At 39.6% G+C, this 25332-nt stretch overlaps 3 protein-coding genes across 3 annotated transcripts; 2 read left to right on the plus strand and 1 right to left on the minus strand.

The window, feature by feature from the left end:
* CCDC107 (coiled-coil domain containing 107) lies at nt 832-7129 on the minus strand. The gene is made up of 6 exons (XM_021385205.1): nt 6720-7129; nt 5259-5464; nt 3974-4040; nt 2617-2707; nt 2085-2194; nt 832-1490 (listed from the first exon to the last, which is right to left on the minus strand). Exons 1-6 carry the CDS (start codon nt 6880-6882, stop codon nt 1219-1221), a joined length of 909 nt encoding a protein of 302 aa, XP_021240880.1. The 5' UTR covers nt 6883-7129; the 3' UTR covers nt 832-1218.
* On the plus strand, nt 7136-16206 carry LOC110392840 (GLIPR1-like protein 2). The gene is made up of 6 exons (XM_021385206.1): nt 7136-7367; nt 9220-9465; nt 10739-10842; nt 14014-14099; nt 15168-15194; nt 15290-16206. Exons 1-6 carry the CDS (start codon nt 7200-7202, stop codon nt 15442-15444), a joined length of 786 nt encoding a protein of 261 aa, XP_021240881.1. The 5' UTR covers nt 7136-7199; the 3' UTR covers nt 15445-16206.
* LOC110392841 (glioma pathogenesis-related protein 1-like) lies at nt 18413-24507 on the plus strand. Its single transcript, XM_021385207.1, has 6 exons — nt 18413-19214; nt 20778-21023; nt 21463-21575; nt 22551-22633; nt 23522-23548; nt 23636-24507. Exons 1-6 carry the CDS (start codon nt 19035-19037, stop codon nt 23914-23916), a joined length of 930 nt encoding a protein of 309 aa, XP_021240882.1. The 5' UTR covers nt 18413-19034; the 3' UTR covers nt 23917-24507.

Here is a 25332-nt window from a genome sequence, read left to right on the forward strand (position 1 = left end):
CCGCCCCGGGCCGTCCGCCGTCCCCCGCCCCTCGCACGCGGGGCCCTGAGGAGGCGCAAAGGATACAGGGCTGTATTCAGGCTCTGAGGGGGCAAAATCAGCCTTCAAACAGCAAAGGAAAGGGATCGGTGTGAATGACGGTCGGCCGAGTTGTGCGAGGAGGCAAGAGTCAAGGAGCTATGCTTAACTATATAAAAGCTATGTACATCTAAAACAAAAATTCAACAGCATTCTTCAGGCAAACCGACCTCTTAAGTGATCTCTGCCACTGAAGCATGGCAGCGTCATAGGCATGCACATGAACAAAAAAGTAAGAGAAAAATAATAAAAAATAATAAGGTCTGAATAGAAATGATTATGGCAAAGGAGGAAAAAAAAAAAGCTTTTTTAAACATTGACATAGAAAGCCACAATCAAGTTGTCACAATACATAGCAAGAAACACCCAAGCCCTACAGTTATTGAATGAGATGTATTAGCACATCTGCTAATACTGGCTTAAAATAACAGCACATTACAATTAGGCCAGGTTCTATAGTGTTCATATGAAGCAAGGACACAAGTACTATGGGTATCAGTCAATGATTAGGCTGCTGCCAAGTTTAACCAGTGACAGCTGTGGAAAAAAACAAAGTTACCCAGCGTAATGCATTAAGGTTTACACTGACATTAAAACTATACACTATTCCTGAGAAGACAGACAAATGAGAATTATTTCAACAGCGTTTGTGGCTAAATTTGTCCAAATCAAGAAACTTCTCTATGAACATCCGTACAGCCTAACCTGTACTGTTTCTTATTTTCCCTCCCTCCAAAGACTTCCACACAGAACTGAATTCATCAGTGCATGCTCTTTAATGAACTCAAAAAATCACACTTCAAGTGGTACTGTGCTTACTAGTTACAAAACATGAAGCACCTATTCTTTACAGTCTAAATTACAAGATATTTCAGTATTTTAGTGAAGCATAAGATTACAGTGTATTATATATACACAGTACAGAAATATTTTTATAGGAAAAATAAATAAACACGTAAACATCCCCAGTGAAACTCTGCTGCCATTGAAACCAGTTGCAGAGCAACCACATACAGTTTTAACCCCTCTTTTTAAGCATACAGCAGTGCACATAACTTCATAACTTCATTCAGAACAGTTTAAAGTGCATACGTTGTGAAAAAAATTCATACACTTTTTTAAGTTTTACACATGCAGATTTCATTCATATTTATTACGTCTCCTCAATCCCATCTCTGATTCTATTACATTCTTGTTTATCATTTCTTGGTCTTCTACTACATCTGTCTCAAACTGATGTACTTCACATTCATCACATAATTCATGTTCTTCTATTCTGTAATCATCATCAACATCTTCATGCAAATCTTCATTACTGTCATCTTCTCTGTCATTCATTTCTTTCTCTTGAGAATGTTCAGCAAATGACTGAAGGAGATCTTCAAGTTTCTCATTACAAACGTGGCTGACATCTTACAATTTACCAAAAAAAGAAGTTAGTTTAAATTACTGGACAGATTCCAAGTTCAGAGGCAGTTCAGAAGTAGAATGTTTGTTTCTGCTTCCTCTCTTTTAAAAAAAAAAATCCAACTAATGCAGAAATTGCCAAGCTTCTAACAACTGTTCCTAACATTTAAGATTTCTCTTAGACTACTATTCACCTTTTGGAAGATTCCAGAGGAAACTAATATACAATTTGCTGTTCAGGACAGCTGTGCAAGTATTAACCACAACCTCCAAGGTCCCCATTTGGGTATCCTCAGACTAAAGTTAGATCAATACTAAGAGACTGCTTAAGGACTCTCATTCAAGAAGCTTGCTTCTTGAACACTTAACATGACAGTTCAATGTATTTTAGCATTTATTCTTAAAAAAAAAAAATCACAGCGTATCAAAAAACTTGATGCTAGATTCCACCCAAACAGGAAGAATAGTACAACTGCAGAATAAAATTAATTCTACACTCATTTCACCTAAGATGCAGGAGCTGAACATTATCACAGAAAGATGCTGACTTTTAAAATGTAAACTAATTGGATAGCTATACCATTGAAAATTGGAAGTACCTGTCATCTTGTTTTCTGATTTATCCAATCCACTTTCTTTCATCAGTCGTCTAATTGATTGGATCTGCGTCATTATTTCATCCTTCTGTTCACAAGCTAAAGCATTAACACTAGAAAAAGAGACATTATCAACAGCTGAAAGATCACCTTAGAAATGACTACTCAATAGCAATGCATAAGAAATGGAGAAATTCATTTTGCTACTAGAAATGTAATTCCCACAAGGGTTTTCAAACACTGCTGAGCTTAAGTATTTTTTCAGTATTTTTCTCCTCAGTCCACATTACAATTTAACTTGTTAAGACACAGTTATCTGATCATAAATCTGAGCTTTAGCATTTATGTTGGTGAACAGACTGGGGATGAGGCATGATGGGTATTACCTGCAAAACGCTACATAAATAGTAATTAAGGAAGGTTCCTAGGCAATATTTTCGACCTATATCTCAGAAACTTTTTGGGAATGTTATGAACATTTTGCAGAATTTCAATTAACAGAAGATGGAAACTAAAACATTTTTGAACCACTCACCAGTTTGATAATGGATCCAACTGAGTCAACAAAGAATTTAACATTTTCTCTGTCTGCGCTAGGTGCTGTTCCAATTCTAAAAGCTGATGTTCTAGCAAACAGAAAAACAAATATAAAAAGAGGGAAGGAGGAGGGAGAAAGAGAGAATGCTGCATTAAAAAAAAAATGTGATTACAATGCCAAAAGGATATTACGTTATACTTTCCGTTGGACAGATTCAAAATTCAGAAATGTTTTTTCTCTGTAAAACTCTAGAATGTGAAAAGGAGGTGGGTGGGTTAAGAACAGAAGTTTTATAATGCATGTCCAGAAATCCCTCTCATCCAGTAACCTGTCTCTAATAGTACCCAACACAAGCAGATCTTGGTAGGATCTGAGAACGTGACTGCCACTTTCCCAACCTCTAAAACTACACAGGTAAAACCCCCCCAGACAAAAACACAGAAAACACACGCCACACACTCACACACATTTTTTTTTTTATTTTTACTCATACCTTGCAACTACGATCAAGTAGTTGCATTCAACTAGTGCATAAGGCACTAGCATTAGGAGGAATAACTCCTCCTAAAATACTGTGAAACTCTGAAGAAAAGAAAATACAATACACAAGGATGGTGAGTAAGCAGCATAACAAATCACTACCAAAACCAATTACAGACCTGGTATACAGGGACACCAAAAGAGGCTGCTAGTTGTTTAGCTAACTAGAAGCGTGCCTATATAAGGGGCAAGAAAAGGTACGAGGACAGTAGAACTTCGGTGTCCCTTAACTTTTTCTCCAAAGAAAAGCTCACTTCTTGGTGTGTGCAAAATACACTGAATCGGGCAGTCAAAGGTACTTTTGCATCATGAAGATGGCATCACATACTTTCTCTCCTCTATAAACGTATCATGATTTTGACAGATCTCTAATTTGGCCCAGAAATACAGCAATCTGTGTAACTGTTACATCCATAATATTGTTATATTCTCCTTCAACATCCTGTTAATTCTAAAGGCTATTATATCCTACTTTAACACCCTAATCTTATGAAACCATTCACCAGGCATCAAGTGACAAAGCATTACACATTACAAGGCAGAGAATCACTACACAATGAGAAAACTGAAACGACTATACAACGCTTCTCTGCCTTGTATTACTGTAGCTATTTTAAAGAATACTACCATCTGGAGTTTTCAACCAAATCTAACAAGTGTTTGGAATATAAAGAATAACAAAATGTTTTCTGTTTCAAGTAACTGAAAAGAATGTTCTTGTTGAGCTAGAATGCATTCATGAAAATAGGCAGCTTTGTTTCAGTAGGAAATACATGTACTTGGTGAATGTATGCATTCTGAATGGGAATCTTACCAGTTTCTTTTGCCTTCTGTTCTGTATTTTTTTCCTTCTCAGAGAGATTTTCTTCATGCGCCTTCATCTTTAATAAAGAAAATTGTGTTAAAAGATTACATAACTATCTTTATATTAAAAATAAAAATACATTCAGAAATTCACTGAAAGTAAACAGCAACTATAAACATTTGTGCTCCATTAATGAAATTTTATTTCTGCTTCGCCTTCTTGCAATATTAACATAACGCCTCTCTTCAAAGCAATGACAATATGACTGAGAAAAGTTATAAAGTGACTGCTGCTTCATCATCAGTTTTCCAAAATTAACAGAAGGAACTTTCTAGATTACTATTAATTAGGAGATAAAACTTTTTCTAAAACTAATAAAAAAGTTATAAAAATATTATGTTACTATAGGAGTACTTATGTTTCAGTCTCGCAAGCACAAGTCATAACATCGAAAACACAGTTTTTATGATACTAAATCTTACTTACAACCTAATTACTTTTAGTATTACATTTATTTTTAGACCCAAACTGTTCAACTTCTACCTTCATCTTGCAGAGTTGCATTCTTCTTATATAGACGATGATATGAAACTGACTATAGATGTGAAGAGACTGTCTATACTGCTGTTCAGGTTTAAGTTGACTTATCTTTTTTATTTTCTGCCCCTGAAGGCAAGCATCAATATTCCAGGTGCACTCTCAGCCTTGCAAATGCTTTAATATCTTACTGTACATAATACCTAACAAGTGTGATAGTAAAACAAATATGAACAAATCGATCATGCATTCTCCTTTCTTAATTCACTAATGGTACAAAAGATATTGCATTTCATGGCTAGCAGTCTTCGTTACAGCTGCCTGATCAAATGAGAGGGGTCAGGGTGGGGAGAAGTTCTAGACTGCTCATTATTATTGCTCACTATTCTATTCAGCTGCTAGCCCAAGGCTACTATTTTGCAGGAATCACTTCGTTCCCATACTCCAGCTCATTCTGAAGAATGAAAAATACTGATGAAACTTAAATTACAGCTTCAGGTAACAGCACAGTTCATATTCTCAGACTCTTTTATGAGATTGGGAGAGGAAGCATAAGATTCTCATTTAACTATCTAAAAAAGATAAGACCAAAGCCTTCTTTAGGAAGAATCACATACACTACTATTTTAACTATGGAGTTGATGTCAGAAGACAGATCAAATGTCATTCAGACAACCATATACATGGGCTCAGAATTGGGGAGAAAAAAAAAGTTTCCTTCCAATTTCAATAACCGAATAATTTTCTTATGTCTCACCTTAAGGAATTTGTATGCTGCAAACACTCCCACTCCAAGAGCATACAAGGGCATGAGTGTGAATGCTAAGTCTCTGCCATTTCCTCTTGTCCTGTCACTCTTTATCTCTTTTGCCACTGCATTTCTCATCTGCTGAATACTCTGGTGAACGCTGCCTTCAGGATTTCCTGGATTTGGGCGAATTTGATGAACTGTCTGAGGACTACCTTAAAAATTAAATTGAAAGAAATAAGACAAAGTAAAAAATGAAATCTAAGGTGCAGTTTCACAACCAGAATTAACTTCTTTCCTTCTTGTGATCATCTTTGCTCTTCACTCCAGCAGATGATGCTGTCAGCTCTACGTCCAAATAAAGTTACCAATAATCAATCTGTCGTAAACATAAAGCTAAATCTGAGCAGAAAAGATTCTCAAATTAAGTTTCCATGCTCCTTTAAGATACAAGTTTTGTGTTTTTCCCTTCATAGGCATGTTGCCTAACGCAGAGGCAAACCACAGAAAAGACAGACATACAAAGAAAACACTTAAATGCTGTGTTACTGCTTTGGTTCTTTCAAGAGTAAATATAATCACAGCTTGCACTGTGCTCTTTTCTGCCCAATAAGTCCCTGCTGAGGCCACAGCAATTTCTGGAGCAAGGCAGCAGTTATATTAAATGTGAGGGGTATTGGTGGCCCTCCCTTTTAGAAAAGGCCATCCACCCTCACACCAAGAGGACAAGGTCAGAGATGCTTACGGCCAGCACAGAAAGCCATTTACCCCAAAGCTGTCCCTGAGGGTCTGAGCCAGGATGTACCCTGCCAGGCAGCTCAGGCTGCTTGAAATGTTAAGTAGATAAATAATAAATGGACTATTTATGTGCTGCAGCCACAGCAGCTTCCCATTTACAGCCAAAAAATACTGCCTGAAATTTAAATGTTTCCCTCCTTTGCTTCCTTTCTCCCACAGATGTGTGTCTGTTCTCAATGAGAAGGCTGCAGGACTATAGGAAGCAAAAACTGGCCTGGCAGAAATGGGGCACAAAGCGGAGCCCCCCCCAGCACAGCCCAGGGTCAGCCCTGCACAGCCTGGGCCACGGCAGCATCAGAGGTACTGCAGATACCAGCACTGATATCTGCAAGCTGAACAGGCTGGATGGCAAGGGGAGAAGGGTTTTCATTCCCACAGCCAACCCGCTCGTTACACTGACCGCCATCATACACTTCAAACGACACGGTTTTACCTGCACTCTGTAAGTAATTTTCTAAAGACAAACAGACAGCAAGCAGCAGGGCCATAAAGGCGCAGGAGGTTTAAAGCACACACGTAAGCTGCTGCTGGGGCACCAGGCCCCGCTCGCTCAGGTGGCCGTGGGAACTCCCAGCACCTCCCTCAGGGTCTCCTCCGTGCCCAGGGGCTCTCCCCGGGCCCGCCCTTACAGACCCGGCTCCGAGCGGCCCCTCTGGCAGCGCGGGCCCGTACCTCTGTGCTGCTGCGGCTCGAAATGGCTGGGCCCGGCCCTGCCGCCCCGCGGAGCCCGCCCGGCCCTGCCGCCGCCTCCCCCGAACATCCTGGGCATGACGACGAGCAGGCAGAGCACCAGCACCACCGACACCACGGCCTGCTGCGGCACCGACAGCACCATGGCCGCCGCCGGACCAACTCCCGCCCGGCGGCCGCGCAGTTGCGGCGCGGAGGAGGAGCGGCGCGGAGGAGGAGAGGCGCCCGGGCGGGGCGGGCTCTGTGCCGGCAGCACGCCCCCCGTCGCGGCTCTTTCAAGGCTCCCTCACGGCCCGGAGCGCCAAGCGGCCGAGACCGACGGGACGGGGCGGTGCTTCGCTCGGTGTGGCTCTAAGGGATCGCGTGCGTTGTGCACCACACGTCATATTCCGGCACGTCGAATGCTCTGGAAGCGGCATCGCCGCCTGGCGCGTGGCCGAGCGGTGGTGGCGGCGCGGCGCCATGAGGCTGTGGGCGGTGGCGGTGGTAGTGGCGGCCCTGGGGGCGGTGGCCGGGCAGTTCCGTGCCCTGCCGCCCATCTCTGATAAGGTTTTCATCAGGGACTGCGTGCGCGCCCACAACGTGTACCGCAGGAACGTCGAGCCCACCGCCAGCAACATGCGGTACATGGTAGGCAGCGGCCTGCGGCTGCGCGCTCAGGGTGGCCCAGTGAGGTGGCTGGGGCAGAAGCACTGCTGCGCGTTCAGATAACATCACGCTTACTCGATAAGAAATATCTTAGAAAGTTGGGATGGTTATAGACAGGTGAAATAGAAACAGCTGTGCGTGCAGCTTGAGGATGTGATAGAATGGGCAAACTGAAGAGGTTCCGTTAGCCCCAAGGAATTTCTGGTGGGGAAGAATCATGGAACCATTAAGGTTGGAAAAGACCTCTGAGATCATCTAGTCCAATCATCAGCCCATCACCACTATGCCCACTGAGCCACATCCCTCAGTGCTACATCTCTACATTGTTTAACACCTCCAGGGATGGTGACCACCACTTCCCTGGGCAGCCCATTCCCATGACTCACCACTCTTTCTGAGAATAAATTCTTCCTAATATCCAACCTGAACCTCCCCTGGTGCAGCTCTAGGCCCTTATCTCTCATCCTATCACTGATACCTGGGAAAAGAGGCTGACCCCTACCCTGCTATAACCTCCTTTCAGGGAGTTGTAGAGAGCAATGAGGTCTCCCCTGAGCCTCCTCCAGAAGAGTTGTCCAGCACCAGAAGTGATCCAGAAGACAGTTCTGTTTTCTTTCAAAAGCAAGAGTATGGGCTAGAGATCTGTGGTGGCAAGGAAGAGTCTTTGAATCTGGTACTGACACAAACTGCACTGAAAACTTTGGTGAAAAGGGTTAAACAAAACTGAAGAATATGCTGAAAAAAAAAAAAAAGACACCACAGCTTGCTATTCAGAAGGCTTGAGAATAGTCACATACTCAGATGCTGTGGGAACAAAACAGCTTTGTGTGCGTAGGTTTGAACCCAGAATGGCGAATGGGAAGGATATAACCTTCAGGCTGAAGCACCTTGTTAAAGGTGCTGTGCCTGGGTTTAGTGTTCAGGAGTTGGAAAACCAGAAAAAGATGATGAAAAAAAAAGGAAATATGAATTTAGAAAGGTTGTTAGAAAAAAACAACAGGCCTTGGTGAGAAAACAGTGTTGGCAGCTATTTCGGTCCATACAAAGAGTGAACCAAATTGTCTGTACAATGCTAAGCCTAGGCATTAAAATCTAGGATATTTTCTATAAGACATAAAACTAGGAAGTTAAAGATATAAGAAACTTGCTGAAAGGCACTCATGACTGGAACACAAATACAAGAGACATTTGTTACATAATCAGAAGTTACGTTATAGCTATTGACTGCAGAGAAATAATAAATAGCAGAATTAATTATTCACCAAACAAACATATTTTATGAAGCCCTGTTTGTAAATATGCTCTTGTGTATTTAAAGCATTACTGCAGGATGGATGAGTAAGTGTTTGTGGAGAATCTCCTAAAAATGCATAAAATATTTATACATCTTAATCTACAGAAGCTGTGTATTTTATACTCTGAATTAATTTTTATGTAATAGAAATCCTTAACAATCTGTTCAATAAGAAAAAATCCTCCAGAAGTTTCACGCTTAATTAATGACTAATTTATTTGAAGATAAAAGTGCATTCCAAACGTTTTTTTTAGTTGCTAGTGTGTGCCCTTACAAAGTTAATTTTCAACAGTGAAGGGAGGAAAATTCTCTTAAGTTCATGTTTCTGTGCTGCCATGGAAAAGTCAAAATAAAACATGAGCACTTGCCTTAAATAAGGAAAAGCATTTATTTATGTAGCTCCAATATATAAAATCTACCTGTTATTAATATGTAATGATCTGTATCTGTCTATTTTATCACCTGGCTGGTTTTGTCTGACTGGTGGGGACTCCTGTAACTTGACATGGCACAACTTTTTTCAACTTTAATGTTTTACAGAGTTGGGATGCAGCTTTGGCAAGGACTGCCAGGGCATGGGCAAATAAATGCATTTTTGGACATAACACATATTTAAACGTGAGATATTATTGCCATCCTCATTTTATAAGTGTTGGAGAGAACGTATGGATTGGAAGTCATCAAATATTTGATGTTAAATATGCCATTAAAGCGTGGTATGATGAAGTCAGATTCTACAATTACTCATTGCAGACATGTAGTAAAGTTTGCAGTCATTACACTCAGGTAAGAATCATCTTCAGTAAAATGTTCTGTATAGTTAATGGTGTAGTGCCTACCAGATGCATCAGGGTCTGTCACTAATACAGAATTGCAAATGTGGTTTGCAGTGACCATCAGCTTTTTGTCTTTTCTAATCTCAAGCAGTACTGCAAGTTACCTGGTTCACCTTCTTGTTTTGTAAAATCATGTGTAATAATAATCCATTATTGCCTACAATATTAGCCTCACTACTCATTTAATTCTATCAGTACTATGTGAACTCTACTAAATAGTCGCTCCAAGTTCTCCAGCTGTGTACCCCCACTGTTCTGAATTCTGGAAATGTTGAGTTGGTGTTGAAAATAATCACAGCAATTGCAAAATATCTATGAGAACTTCTTAATAGGAAAAAACGGGAGAAAATGAAAGTCCAGCTGAAATAAATTATATCCTTTACACATTTAGTAAGAAGAGAAAAGAAAAATAGTCCTTAATCTGGGACTCAGGTAGTACCAAATTAAACACTGAAGTCCTTTTCTAAGCAAGGTTATGTCCACTTAACATAACCACTTCTAGCAGTTAAAATGGACAGGATGGAACTTTTGGGAATGTTCAGAACATTTTGTCAGTGTGAGGCCTGTACTCTTCACACTGGGGTGATACTGAGAGCAATCTGCTTTGTCTTTGTTTTCCAGAAGTGGGATACATGATCATCCAGATATTGTAGGTATATAGCTGAAAGTTCTTAACTGAATTCAGGACAGTTTGGTTAATCATAGGCAGAGGATATAGAAAGAATCTTCCAAGAAAAAGCAGTGGATAATCAAATTGTAAGCAATAGAAAGCCATCTTCATTTAAGTATGGCAGATAGCACTGGTTAGTCTGAAATTGTACAGTGCTAAAGCTTTCAGGCTTAGTTTTGTTGTAGTTACCAGCCAGGCCATTTCTAGCACACGTAAGAAGCCTTTTTCTGCAGTCCTACTTAAAGAAGCTGTCAGGTATTTGCCACTGATTCTCTCCTGTTCCTTGGAACTTGCCCAGCAACCATAAAGTCAGTGATGTTTACTAAAGAAGATTCTGGAAACTTGCAGTATAGCTCCCTTAATCTTGAGGTGTGAGTATTTAGAAGTGCGTCTTAGAAAGCTTTCTTACCAGCAGTTCATTTATGAGTGAACAGATCAGATACTGCAAAATGAAACTAATATGTAGAGTCTCTTAAAATAACTTGGTACTTGCTAGCCATTAGACTAGGTTACCACTGGGTGCCATTTTAATTTATTTTTAAACATTTTGTAGATCATTTGGGATGATTCATATAAACTAGGATGTGCTGTTGTTTTTTGTAATGAAGTTGGAGGAATAAGAAATGCAGCAAATTTTGTTTGCAACTATGCACCACGGTAAGTTGTTCTTCTAAATATTAAGAAAGTAAAAGCAGTTGTAATAATAGTTCACTAAAAGTAAATTGAGATCTTTGTTTGTTGATAGACTCTCTTGGTTAGAGAGAATGGTGGCTGTCTAATTCGGTCACCAGTATAGCCATACCATTAAAACATGTACTTCTTTTTTTTTTTTTAATCTGTTAACTTTACTGATAAGGTCATTCTGTGCCAGTCTTAAGCAAATCCCAAACTCTAGTTTATGCTCCTCTTCATTTCTTTCTTTTTCATATGAGCCAGAAGAAATGGGAAAGTTGGCAGCTTTTTTTATTCTAGCAAACTTGGGCCACTGTCACGGAGTTCAGTTACTATGAATGAAATATTTCCTTTAAGTTCTGTCCTTATCTCTTCTTAGCTGTACTTTTAATTGCATTATTATTTTGAAACTCACCGGGACGTGGAGTTTTGCTGTTGTTTTCTTTTTAAAGTCTGAAATAAAAATATTTCCAGTTGCAGATAGAGAATAATGAGTATTTGATATCAACAGTGGTCTGTAAAGCTTTGTTAATTTTTCTAATCTGTAACCATTAATTGTGTTGATATCCAATGCCATTCTGCAGATTCTTGACAACTGATTGATAGCTAAGCTGAATAGTGGTCTAGGTTGAAAGGACCTTCCAGTTCCAAGCACCATGCCATGAGCAGGGATGCTTGCCACTAGATGAAGCTGCCCAGGGCCCCATCTAGCCTGGGCTTGATTGCCTCCAGGGCTGGAGCATCCACAGCTTCTCTGGGCAGCCTGTTCCAGCACCTCACCACCCTCATAGTGAAGAATTTGCCTTTTATCTAATCTAAACCTGCCTTTTTTTAGTTTAAAACTGTTACCTCTTGTTCTATCCCTGCAATCCCTGACAAAGAGATGAGGTCTAACTGCTTGAAGCTAAGAACCCTGATCTCTAATTCACCACAGAAAATAAGTGGAGCTAGAACAGTAAGACCGTTTTCTAAGAGCTCCCTTAGGACTTAGTTACCCTGCCAGAGAGCAGTTTCTTCTCAGAATTGAGGATGCATCAATTAAAAGATCACCTTGCTAAAACTACCTTATTCAGCATAGCAGTTGTGCAGTGTAGCCATTTTATAGACGTTTTTTAAAGGAAATCAGGCAGCATGCTGCTGGTACCATCCATGTCTGAGGTGCCCATCGCCTCCTATTAGCATTGTCACGCCCAAAGTTAGCTGCCCCATCTTGCTACAAGTATGTGGTGGTTTCACCCCAATGGCCAACTGAACTCAACCATGCTGCTCTTCCACCCCCCTTGAGAACGGTTGTTTTTTTTTTCCTCTCCACAAGTTAGTCTGTGCCTTTTTTTCCCCATTCTTTATTCCTTCTCAGTGAGGTAGCACTCCACAACTTAGATGCTACTCAATCTGTAGCTAGGTAGTAGGTAGATTTATTTCTTTGTAATAAGAAGGCAAGGCATCTCAAGAAAGAGGCAGTGCCTTCCATCTCTCTGGATACATAGCTCAGAGTCTGTTTTCTCAAAGAGGATTTTACAATGGATTTTGAACTCTCTGTAGTAACAAGACAGCTATTGTTTGCAGTGGAAGCCTTTGATACCAAGAAAGACCTCCTGAACTGCAGCTCAGGCAGTATCTGTGGCTTTGTATTGCATTCCTGCAATTGAACCATGCACAGTCACCATCTGGCTCTCCTTTCACACCCTTATCTGATATTATGCTTTGGTCAGAGCTTCTAGACGCTATGCTTTGTCCTTCAGTCTTTCTCATTCTGGAGTCTGAGAACCTTTTCAGGTTAACCTTGTTGCCTTCTGTTTGAAATCACCCATGCCATGAGCGTATATATGGATGTTGACTCAGAAGTTATGCCGCTTAACCTGCAACTTTTATATAGATATGTATTTATTTATTTATACGTACACAGAGTTCTTTCTCCTGCTCTTCTGTAGCAGGTTCAAAACAGTCGTTGATTCTTAGGACAAGAAGAGTTAAGAGGGTGGGCATTCTGCTTCCATTTTCTTACTGTCTGAACTTCAGGGCAGTGCATGTGGTGGAAGTGGGCTACTTTAGCTTCTGCTACAGTACGAGTCAAGCCAACAGTGTACGTGAATGACTGTAAAGGCCTCTCAAAGAAGAAAAGTTGCAACTAAGTTGCAGGTAATGTCTTGGGGTGGTTCTCTGTGCACCTTCTTCAGCAATGTTATATCAACTCTTACATCTTTTTGTCTGGTAGGTAACTCCTGTTTATAAATGCAGATAGTACAGAGCGTATGTAGAAACTTGGAATCCTGAAAAAATTATCATAGGTCTTGGTGCAAGTGATCTCCTTTGAAGAAAATTATTCAAAGTGTCCGCTACTGAGATGAAGAGAACAGTAGCCCACAGTCCTTTGGAGGAGCTAAGTCTGTCTCTTTGTTCCCAGGATTAGGCTGTGAGCATAGCATTGCTTCATCTTTTTGAACAGACCATACATCATAGCCAGGATACTGTGCATCTGATTACCTGGTGGCCAGAATGATGGTATCTGTGTTGTCAGATCTTCCAGTTAAATGTGTAAGCGGATTTTATGAGAGTGGGCCACTAGTAAGTCCTGCAGGCTGACCTTTATACTTTAACAGTCAGGCTCCATTTAGATGAGGTACTTAAGCATGTAATAACCCCTCTGTCTTCATTAAGACTGCATTCTTACTGTTAGACATTTTCAGGCATTTTGCTGAATGAAGGTCGTGTTTTTCAAGGTTGTAATTCAACAGCAAGTAGCCCACAGAATATATTTTTGTCACATATTTTTTTTTATTTTTACTAAATGATTTGTTATAAGCTATTTGGGAGTGCGTCAGCTTTAAAATTTTCCACTCTGAAAGTCTTCTTATTTTATCTCAGTTAAAACTAAGCTCTACCCAGAACATTCTGTTTTGAAGTCCTTTATCTGCCAGTGTAAAATTTGAATAAAAATCTAGAGTACTTTCCAGTAAGAAAAAAATAACTTTTAGGAGTTTTTTCTTTCACATGGACAGAACAAAGAAAATGAAAAGAGAGATTTCAAAATTACTCCAAGGTTTTTAATGAACTGTGAGCAGTTCATTGTATTTCAGTGCATTTACTTCAGCAAATGATTTCTTTAAAATTATGTATGACCAACCTGTCTGATAGAAACTTCTTTTTCTCTTATAGTGGTGGTTACTCAAGAAGACCATATAAAGAGGGAACACCGTGCAGTAAATGTGCAAGGAGGGACTTCTGTGATAGGAAACTGTGTAGTAAGTAAAAGCAAATGTAAAATGTAATACATAAAAGGAAAAAATACAACCAAGTACTTGATAAAAAGTGCTGCAAACTGTGGTTTACTCCTTCTTGATGCTTTCCCAGGTCCAGTTTGTAAGTAATTGTAAACTATCCATAAGGCCATTTATATTCTGGAAACAGATGCGTTGTTCACGTTACTGAATCAGGGTCTTTGTGATAACTGTGAAGTCTCCATTTGATTTGATAATTCATGATTGTAGTTTTAAATGTATTATGGTTTCCACTGTACTCTGTAAAGGTTCAGAGTATTTAGTATGGCATCATTAGTCAGATAAAGAAATCAGCATCTATGTGTGTACTTTTAAAAGTCTTATTTTGGTGTCTCTCTTCAGAAGGTCCCAGACATACTGTTTCTACCCACAGGAAAGCCAAAAGCTGGAAGCTTCACGTGGCTGAAGTTAGGGCATAAGTTTTTAAATTTCATTCAATAACTGGAAGTTATGGTTATGGTTTAACAATTGCTTGTCTTTGCTTAATATATGTTAGTATAGCTTTAAAAGCAATAAACAATTTTATAGATCTTAATTTCTAAGTAGGAGACACCTCTGAAAAACAGATAGGACTACCAGGTTATCCTTAATCCCAAGATTTAGACCCCACTTCGGAAACAATCTGTCTCCCATTCTCAACCATAAAGCTGTACTTGGTGGTGTGTACTAACTCATGTATACCTTGTGAATATTAAACAGTATTTATTATTTTGAGAAGCACAAAGAAGAGAGGGTTCAAACTGAAAATAAATGGTTATGTAAGGCTTTGATTCATTTTCTTGTGGGCCTTTTTCCCATCAGTGTTACTGTTTTAAGCAATAATATCTTTAGGGAGGCATTATAAAGTACTGCAGTTTAATTTTTATCAAAGCATTTTCATTTCTGTTGTATTTGTAATGTTTATGAATTCAAGTCCTCAGATTTGTCAGATTTTCTTGTTTGACTGGTAAGTTTCAGCTTACTAGGAAAGATTTAAGGAAAGAGAAATACTGACTGGCTGGTAGAACTGTTTCTTTTTTTTCCTTTCTCCAGGAAATGTAGAACGTGATAAAATTATCTGTAAGTATTATAATTTCACACTGTTGTTTATATTCCTTGGTTACTATAAATGTACGTATTCCCACCTAAACTTTTAATTGTATGTTTATTTATAGATTACTCAAGATGGAATCCACCTTGGGAGTTCAGACTTGTATGTGATGAGGCGTGTATTGCTATTATAATTTTGAGAGCATCACTGATATTTGTTTGTTTTCTAGCTATTTATTTTTTCAAAAAACACTTTACAAACATGTTTATGTCCTCATAACTGCATTTGAAATATGTGCAGTGTTCTGACCATAACCTCTAATGAATTAAGCAAAAATCCATATTGATATGATTTTAAAGTCAGCTTTCTTTTACAGCAGTTTTGTTACCATTCCTTGCAGATATGTATAGATACATACAGATATATTCTCCTTACAGAAAAATAACATGCTATAGAAATTAAAAAAATTACTTCTGGGTAAGACCCATGTTGAGAAAATAGTAAACTAAGGATGGCATTTGATGCTTAGAAGCATTGTTTTTAATTGCCAGATTTATGTATTTAACTCTGTTTAGTTACCAAATTTACACAATATATTCTTGAAATTCAAGGAGAAAAATACCTATCAGTTTAAAAACCTGTTACAGTTCATGCTAAGGCAATATTTAAAGTGACAAATGTTTAATTTTAATGCCAAGGGGAAGCTAGCACCATATTACATACGAAGTCCCTTTTCCTAGAGTGACAGAATGTTCTGAGTAAAATCTATAAAGTAAGACATTTCTTTGGAAAGACAGTTCTTCAGAAGTGTTGATGTTTGTGAAATAGTACAACTTGGTATTTATTCCATTATGCATTTATTGTTCCTCATTCAAAATCAGATTCTTCAGGTTGTTATTATTATTTTATTCCTAACTTCCTCTGAATCTTGTGTTTCATTTGTAAACTTTTCGTATTGTATTCCTTACATTGTACTGTTACTGATGCATAGAATATTTCCTGTCCTGTAAGTGTTCTGAAGTTTTAATAAATTTTTTGGTTTTTAAACCTACTGAAGCCCTTTTATTCAACACAGATTTCACTCTTCTGTATCCAAGAGATCAAATCTTTACTTAGTATGCTTTAATTTCACTTTCTCTAAAATACAAATGTTATTTATACAATAATCTGAAGCTTCTTTTGTTACCAGTATACTAAAAGTAGATTTTCCTAATTGTGTCATTGTCTTATCTAGTAAATACCAATGAAGCTGTTTCCGATATTTTATTTAGTAAATTAGTTTGTTTCTCCTCAGATTGTTGCCACTGTTCTTGGCTCTCAGGGCCATCTCCCTACCCTTTTCCCCTTTCCCCTTTTCCCGGGACGTGGGCCCTTGGGTCCCCCGTCCCCTTTGTCACAGAAATCGGGCCTAACACCCGTAAACCATTGACAAAAGTTCATTATCATTAGGCAATATTTCACCTTTATTGTAAAACAGACCAACCAAATCCAAAATACTGCTGTTTCTGAATATTCAGAAATCAATTGGTGTCTCTGAGAGAACAACTAGCAACTTCCTGTACTTTGGTCCTTACAACATCCCAGTATATTGATCAGAGAAACCAGCAAGCACTGTGTTACCATTCCGCTCTGTTAGGCTAGCAGGCATAGCTAGAATAAGCAGTACTGTACAATTCCCCTAACCAAAACAGCAGTAAAACTGCCTGCAGTCCTACCATGTAGTGATGGCCTCCCTTGATAATACTGTCTGTTTATAGCTTCATTATTACCCCCAAAATTAACAAAGATACCTTTCTTTTTAATAAATAGTAACAAAATAATTTATTGCAAAAGAATTCATGTGGAAATCCAGTACCAACATGATCCTTCCGTTTAATCTGTTATCTGCCCTGAGGTGAAATTGTGTAATACAAGTAGCAACGGGTGTCAGAATGTTAGCTTATTCACACCCCTGGAAGGGTGGGGGATCTTGCATCTGCATTGTCCTGTGGGCAGACCAAGAAAGCCTAGTGAATCCACCCACTTGTTACGCTGAACCTAGCAAGCCAAGGACAAACAGGTCTCTCTCTCTCTCTCTCTCTCTCTCTCCAGCATAAGTAACAACATTCACAGGGGAAGGTGATAATTTGAGGAAAAAGATAGATGCAGTTTTACATCTTGGACTTCTGTTACTCTGTAGTCCACCAGTCCTTATTTATTTAACCACATGATGCGTTAGGGGGAAAAAAAGAAGGAAATGGAAACCTTATGTTTCCAGGCATTTTAAAACGAAAGCAGGAGGTACAGAGTGAGAAAGAGGAATCTAAACATGGAATTTTATTCCAAATAATTGGGCTCTACAGTTTCCTGCCCATTGCCTTATTCAATGTGTTAAATCTCACTTGAGATTTATGCAAGGACAGGGAGAGTTTGTATCGTGCAGACAAACTACATGGATAACCAAATCACTAGGGTTTATTTTCATCTGATTTATGAAAAAGGCTTATTAATGCTGGTGATTAATTTGGTTTGTGAAAACATCACTTGTAGATGTTTGTGGGCAGATTGCACTTCTGTTTTAAGGATAGACTCACTAGATGGAGCCAGCGTCATCTCTGCAGGAAAGCATGTTACAACCTGGTCTATCCTGGATAAGCCAAGATTTCCTGCTTCATTAAAGTATCGGTTTTCAGTTTCCAAGCACAACATTTCAGCTGCACAAATATAAAACTGCTAGATCACCGGGTTGCTAAATCGATAGTGCAGTTCTAGTATGCTACTATTGTTTTATTTTTACTGTATGTATGTGTGTGTAATATAGCCAACAAAGACAATAGGCCCCCTGTTTTTTTCTCTCCCAGAAGATCCAAAACCCCAGAAGGTACCCACCACACCATTGCCTTCTGCAGCTGGCCCTACCTTCATGAAATCAGTCAGCAAATCATGGCAGGGCTAAAAGGAGCGTGGGGAGAATCAATAACTATTGACATCCATACATGCACACACAGAGAAATAGTAGCACAGACAGATATAAATGTGATGGAGTCGGAGGGCTACAGTTCTGGAAAAAAAAATTAACCAGTTTGTGGGAGGATTGACCAGACAATACAAATCCCACCACCGCACATCCTACTGCCCCAGGAAGGGGTCAGGCGAGGAATTTTACACCAGGAGCGCTCTCATACTGTCCCATAGTGCTCTCTTTCTGGGAGCACAGAAGGCTCTTCCAGTAATGTCAGTCTATCAGATAAGCACAGGTGGCTACTGAAAGAGAATCAAATACACTGGGATTCGTGGCTGGGATTTCTAAGTCATGCTTTTGCTACACACCAAACCAGAAGGTCAGAAGGTCTGTTCCTGCTGCTTAGGAACATTTTTCCTTCTACTGAGGTCAAAATTTAATGTATACAGTTTCCCTAATTCTATTTATTCCTAGAATAATTCTGAGATGGAAGAAAAGCCCTGCAAAATAATGCTGTAAGAAAATCAAATGAACAGCAGATCTGTGTTTTATCATAGCTACAATTTTTATGGCTGACAGTGGTTTTAGCGAACTCATTATGCAGCACCTCACTGATTAGCCACCTACAGCTGCAGCATGGCTTGACAGTCAACCAGAATGGAATACACTCAAAGAAAAGGCAGAGTTATACCTTTAATGTTACCCCTTGGCAATATGCATGGCAGATGACTGTTTCATGGACAGCCAGCAGTGTGATGTCAGATAGAGCTGCGTCTTAGGAAGCAATTTCACTTCCTGTTGCTTTGACAGATGCCTTCAAGTGTTTCAACATGCAAAGGACTACTGAGAAGTGTTTATCAGTATTGTCTCCACCTGAAAAATTCTTCTTTTAAAAACTTTTAAAAAATACTGAAAGCACTGAAGAATTATGAAAATCACCTTTTTCTTTGCTGTGCTGTTCTTACTTGATCTCTTTGTTTGCTGTCATACATATGACCAATATCCCTTGCCTGACATAGAAGACACAAAGTTCATTGAAGACTGTGTGAGAGCTCACAACAACTTCAGATCCAAAGTGAATCCACCAGCCAGCAATATGTTTCGCATGGTAAGGGGACTTTTGTGATCTCTTTGAAAATTAATATAGATGGTGCTGCTGATTTGACCACCTTTGCTTCCATCTGCTCTGTGCTTTTCTTTCCCTTTCTGTCAATGATTTCTGTACTATGTATAATCATTCTTTGTGGGAAATAGAAAGCTATTCATTTTCACAGTACTAATAATTGGAAGGGGATTTCTTGTAAAGGAACAGATTGTTGCTCTAAATGTCAGCCACAGCTAAGGACTGCACTGCAAACAATATATATAATGTTCAGTTCTCAGTATTTCATTTACCTTTTCAAAGGGAGACAGAAATCTTCTTATGTTAGTCCAGGTTTCTTACAAGAAAGCTGTTTGGTATTAAAAAGCTCCAAAAGGCAATCTGCACCACAGAATTTATTGGAAATCTAGCTTCTTGCCTTGTTTCTTCCAATCTTGAATATGTTTCAAAGAAAGAGATTTGCCTGGACATCCATATAGACGCCTCATCTTCATTTGCTGCAACAGTGCTTGGAGAGCAGGGGGGCTAGTATCTGGGCTGGAAAACAGAGTTCCCCATAAATGTAATGGATATCAGAATGGGCTGTGGATCGGTCTTAGCTTGCTCAATGGAGTATGTAAGGAGAAGGCAGATAGGTGTGGGAGGTAACCCCAGTCAGCATATGTCATTACTTTGAGCCCTCCAGCAGTGCTGCTTAGCTGAAAAGGAAGCTAAATGCATACTCACATAAATGCTATGAGTCATTTCTGTGTAAGGAAGATCACAGCAAAGAAGTAACATTCAAACTACTCATTTTAATTTCTTGGAACTGTGTTAAATATATATATATTTAATTGAGAATGCAAGAGCACCAGAGCAAACTTAGCTGCTTGGACCAAAGATCCAGCAATGCTGGAATAAGAGAAGGACAAATATAAAGAAACCTATTGAATCGAAGGAATCACATTGAGTTTGAAAGCTCACAATGGACTTTTCTTGCATAACTTTTTTCAGCCTCTGCAAGTTTTTATCATCCCTAATAACTTGCAGCAAAGAGCTGCACAGTCTACCTACAAGTTGTATGATGATATCTCCTTGCATTTGATTTGCTTTTGTTAACTGCTAGCTTCCTTTAATAGTCTCTGGTGCCTGTATTGGAAAGAGCAAGTGATCATTGCTTATTTGCATACTTAACACAAGGTGAAAGCTGCAGAGGAGGATGTTGCTTTTTCTCTCACATCCCTTAACTTACATTTTTCCATACTTATTTCTTGCCATTTTATTGCCTGGTGGCATAACTCTTTCTGCAAGTCTCACAGACCAGTCTCCATGCAGACCTGGCAGCTTAAACACTGCAATCCAGCTCTAAGTATTGTAACAAGTCAGATACTACAGAACAGTGAGAGATGCTACACGTCCAGTAATATCTGAGGGAGAAAGAAGAAAAGTTTTGCTTTGGGAGTAGAAATTACAAGATGAAGCTGAATGCAAAGGAAAAAAAAAATCATTGCAATCTTCTGTATAAGAATACTTGAATCCCACTTATTCACTGCAGTGCAGGTTACATTGTATTTTCATTCCTTCCCACAGTCCTGGGACGCTGCTTTAGCTAAGTCTGCCAAAGCATGGGCAAAGAGGTGCATGTTTGAGCACAATATCTACCTTAAAATACCACAGAAGATGCACCCCACCTTTACGTCTATCGGAGAAAACATCTGGACTGGCACAGCCACCATCTTTTCTGTGCAAGTAGCTCTGACTGATTGGTTTGATGAAGTCAACAGCTACAATTTCAACACCCGTCACTGCACTGACAAGTGTGGTCACTACACCCAGGTGAGACTTATGTGCCCAGTAGTTTATTATGTTAAAAAAAAAAATAACAACAACAAAAAAGTGGAGGCTTGGACCAGACTGCTTTGGAACATGAGTTGTTGCAGGGTTTTTACCCCATATACTAGTGCTGGATGAGATTGGAAATAAATTCTGATCTCCAGGGCTGTCTGAGCTCTGTTTCAATAATGGTTGGAAGGGATTATCTCCCTGACAATGTCTTGTTTCCTAGGGAGCCAGGTGATAGGTGCTAGACCACCTATCACTCATTGGTCTCAGGTGCACTTTGGGTTGTCAGTGTTGCTCCTGTGATAGCTGTTTTAAACTTTCACAAGATCTTTCCACTCAGTCACCAATTCCTTCATCAATACTGTGAATTCTGGTTCTGGCTGCTTTTATAGACCTTGAACAGGTGCATCATGTGTCTCACTTTGCCTTTCAGGTCGTTTGGGCAACAAGTTACAAAGTTGGCTGTGCAGCTCACTTCTGCCCTACAATTCACAATCTTCAAGGATTCAACAGAGTGGCACATTTTGTTTGTGACTATGGGCCAGCGTAAGTCAGTTATGGCATTTGGGGTTTCATTTTTTTTGTTTTTAAATATGCTATAACTGTCTCAATATCAGATGTTACCAATGGCAGGAGCATTTATAACAAATTTCAGAAGCTATGTCCACCTATCAGTATTTCCCCTGGCCGTCTAGAGCATTAGGTTCTGGGCAGTCTGAGCTGCAGAAAATCCCTCTCTAAAAAAGCAGGTGAGCAGATCCTAGCAGAGGGCACACACTATCAGCAAGAGCTGTGGAATAAAATCCATTATCTGGACAAAATGAGACTGAGAGAAGACCTCATTGTTCTCTACAACTACTTGAAAGGAGGTTGCAGTAAGGCAGATGTCAGTCTCTTTTCTAGGGTGACAATTGATAGGATGTGAAGACATAGCTTCTAGTTGTGCTAGGGGATCTTTAGATTACATATTAGGAAGAATTTAGTCATAGAAACGGTGATCAGGCATTGCTGACCAGGGAGGTGGTGTTGTCCCCATCCCTGGAGGTATTTAAGAGATGTGTGGACATGGCACTAAGGGACGAGGTTGAGTGCTGAACCTGGTACTGTTAGCTGATGGTTGGACTTGGTGATCTTAAGGGCCTTTTCCAACCTAAATGATTATCTGATTCTACTTTAAAAGGAAGACAGTCCTCACGTTTATCTCATGCTCTGTGATTTCTAGACATACATTTTATAGATTTTTTTTAAAAAACAGGTGGGTAATGAGGGGCTAAAAGGAGATTCCTGTGTACTTGGACCGAATAGTACAGCACTGCACAAGAAGCCTCCCCATGTCAGTGAGGGTATTAGTCTGACATAAGTGGAATTTCAAATAATGATAATGATCGTTTTTTTGATAAGGGTATTTTTGCCCAATAATATCTTCCCAAGATATATTATTCTAGCAATATGACGAAACCATGTGTTGAAATTGCTTTTCCAAAGGCTGAGCTAACAAAATACTGTTCTTCTCCTCTGCAGGGGGAACTACCCAACACAACCTTATAAAGCAGGACCACCATGCAGTGGATGCATTAACAACCAGTGTATAGACAATCTCTGTGGTATGATCAAAGTGATTCACTAAGGAGATTGCATAGAAACAGAGGTGTCATAGTTATCAGTGGAAATACAGTAGTGGGTCAGTTTGCGCTAAGTACATAGTGGGTCTGTAGCCCACCACAGGACTAAACTGTGGTTAGAATAGTATACAAAGTTATTAATCAGAATATTTTGTAATGTAAGGCTCTTGGAGGTACAAACCAGAGTTTCCAATCAAAGGATGTATCAGTTAGATTACTTTTTGCCTTTTATCTGATAGGGAAGTCAAAACTAAAATATTCCCAGCAATTATTCCCATCTGATTCTTTTTTTTTTTTTTCTAGGAGAAGTAGTATATTTAACTTCCCTGTTTGTTTAATATGTCCGAACACATTTTCCAGAACAATATTTTCTGAACCAATAGTAAGACTATATTGAAAAACACACTTCATTTTAACTGTTAGAATTTTCTGAAACACTGTGAAGAGAGCTTGTTTTTCTACAGCATTTTGCAGCTGTGGACCTTAATTGTCACACCCAGTCCCAGATTAGTCAGAAACAGTGTTTTAAATAGTCAGAGACTAACAGGAGTGCAACAGTGTCATAAATATGACTTTTGTGCAGAGTTTTGTTGGAGATGTTCTCTACTAGCCAAGCTCTAGAAGGTTTCAGCTGTAAAAATAATTGAGCATTTGCTATTCGTTTTCCTTCTGTGATGTTCTGGCTGACTCATTTTGAAGTCACGGGCTGATGCACCACAGAAAGTCTAGCAGCATCACAAAGACAAAGGGGAAGGCGAGGAGAAAGAAAGGTTCTAAGAGTTCCGTGCTAGATCCTACAATCAGTTTTGCCATATTCTCCTATAGGACAAAGAGTGTTGCGCTGATGTCTTTTTTCTGATCTCTCCACAGTAAATACAGAACGTGAGAAACTGATAAGTATGTATTCAATTGCTTTTCATTGTTTTGTTATGAGCATGGCTAAGTTGGACAGGCTTTAACAGCCATTTCTTTACTGTTTTTTAGGTTATGCCAACTGGTATCCAGACTGGGACACTCAGCCCCAGCCACCACAGCGCCGTCCCCCCCAGCCTCCAGCCCCTCGCCCTCCAGCCCGTCGCCCTCCAGCCCCTCGGCCTCCAGCCCCTCGGCCTCCAGCCCACACACCCCCAGCAGGGCAACCGCATTCTTCCTGTGACCGCTACTGTGTTAGTGTCTTGATTTTAAGGCCACTGTTTTTGGTACTGAGTGTTGTAGGTGTTCTTTTAGCGCAGCGATGGTTTCCACACATGTTTATATATGTGTAATGATCATTTGAGATACTGATAGTGATTCTACCACTGCGTCAGAGAATTGCATGTTTGATGAAAAACAGTCAGTCATCACTGCTGTACCTTTGCTATGTTTATCCAATGTAAAATGATTCTGCATTCAGGGCAAGATTTAAATTCAGGGCTGTGCATGGAGTTGCTGTAATTTTTTAGCATGGCTTCTATGTCTGTAAGAGCCTCTTAGCTCTGCCTCATGGGAAGTTTGCTGGAGGGACCATGTAGGCAATGTACTGCTGTGTATGCTAACAAGCCTTCTGGAAACCTGGAGCATCACGAAGATATTTCCGAATCATAGAATCGAAGAATATCCCAAGTTGGAAGGGACCTCAATGATCACTCAGTCCAACTCCTGGCTGCATGCGGGACCACCAAAAAACCAAACCCTGTGTCTGAGAGCATTGTCCAAATGCTCCTTCAGCACTTAAGTTGAACTTAACTCTGGATCCAAAAGAAGCAATAACGCATTTTCATTAAATTTCAATTATCCCTAACATCATTTTCTTTCGATAGTGGAGATTTAACTATGTATTACTTTTTAAGAACAGAAAGAATAAACCTTGTCCTTTACTAAGCCTATGTGTGTTAGTCTCCATTTAAGTTGCTCTATTGTCCTTTGTACCATTCTGTTCTTCTCTCGGAGCTAATCTTTATCCTCTGTAGCTCAAAAAATACAGGGGAAGATTGATAGAGAAAAGTTTAAAATGGAGTGCCAGTGGGAGAAACCTAACAGTAGGATGTGTGAAGGTGACAAAACCTGACTTGCACAGTAGGTAAGATTCACCCTGAGCTGGCAGAGAAGGGAAGGGGGAAGTGGGGAGGAAAACCGGGTGTGTGAGAATGAGCTGGGCTCAGAACAGGTTCTGGTTCAGAAATGAAGATCTCAGATTCATTCAAGAAGCCCAAACCACTGATAGCTTCAGTTTGTTTTTAGAGACTTTTGGCCCTCAACCATCTACTGTTCCTGTATACCTCTATTAGTAAAGGAAAACAAACCCTGTCTGAAAGCCCTGCTTCAGTTTAAGAGATACTGGCTGAAATTAGCATGCATAACTGCTATTAATATTTAAAACTGTTTCTCCTCCTTTATCTTAGACTTAATGTTTTGTGAACACTGGCTCAAATTGTGAGCCACAGTGTAGCCCAGAAGGAACGTAGCATCACACAGACTGAAAATGAGCCCTAAGTGTTCAGGCTCTTGTCAAAATGTCACCACATAAGAAAATACACATTTAACTTCACCATTGTCAGTTCTTGTCTGCTGCCATCTTTCATACTACGAGATAAGTAAAGATTTAAATTAAAGGCTTTAAATAAAGATTTAGAGAATATATATGCATACATTTATTATTGTGTTTGCATTTAACAGACAGGATAGCTGACCTGAATTGGCCA

This window comes from Numida meleagris, chromosome 1, assembly GCF_002078875.1.
Source record: "Numida meleagris isolate 19003 breed g44 Domestic line chromosome 1, NumMel1.0, whole genome shotgun sequence".
In the NCBI taxonomy this organism is placed as follows: Eukaryota; Metazoa; Chordata; class Aves; order Galliformes; family Numididae; genus Numida; species Numida meleagris.

Excerpts from the sequence above, each read along its gene's own strand:
- CCDC107 (XM_021385205.1), bottom strand. The coding sequence starts at position 6,882 with ATGGTGCTGTCGGTGCCGCAGCAGGCCGTGGTGTCGGTGGTGCTGGTG. Across the intron at positions 2,708-3,973 it reads ACAGAAGGCAAAAGAAACTG|AACATCAGCTTTTAGAATTG; the intron begins GTAAGATTCCCA and ends TCTGTTTGCTAG. Across the intron at positions 1,491-2,084 it reads ATCAGAAAACAAGATGACAG|ATGTCAGCCACGTTTGTAAT; the intron begins GTACTTCCAATT and ends GTAAATTGTAAG.
- LOC110392840 (XM_021385206.1), top strand. The coding sequence starts at position 7,200 with ATGAGGCTGTGGGCGGTGGCGGTGGTAGTGGCGGCCCTGGGGGCGGTG. Across the intron at positions 9,466-10,738 it reads TTTGCAGTCATTACACTCAG|ATCATTTGGGATGATTCATA; the intron begins GTAAGAATCATC and ends AACATTTTGTAG. Across the intron at positions 15,195-15,289 it reads AGAACGTGATAAAATTATCT|ATTACTCAAGATGGAATCCA; the intron begins GTAAGTATTATA and ends GTTTATTTATAG.
- LOC110392841 (XM_021385207.1), top strand. The coding sequence starts at position 19,035 with ATGAAAATCACCTTTTTCTTTGCTGTGCTGTTCTTACTTGATCTCTTT. Across the intron at positions 19,215-20,777 it reads CCAGCAATATGTTTCGCATG|TCCTGGGACGCTGCTTTAGC; the intron begins GTAAGGGGACTT and ends TCCTTCCCACAG. Across the intron at positions 21,576-22,550 it reads GTTTGTGACTATGGGCCAGC|GGGGAACTACCCAACACAAC; the intron begins GTAAGTCAGTTA and ends TCTCCTCTGCAG.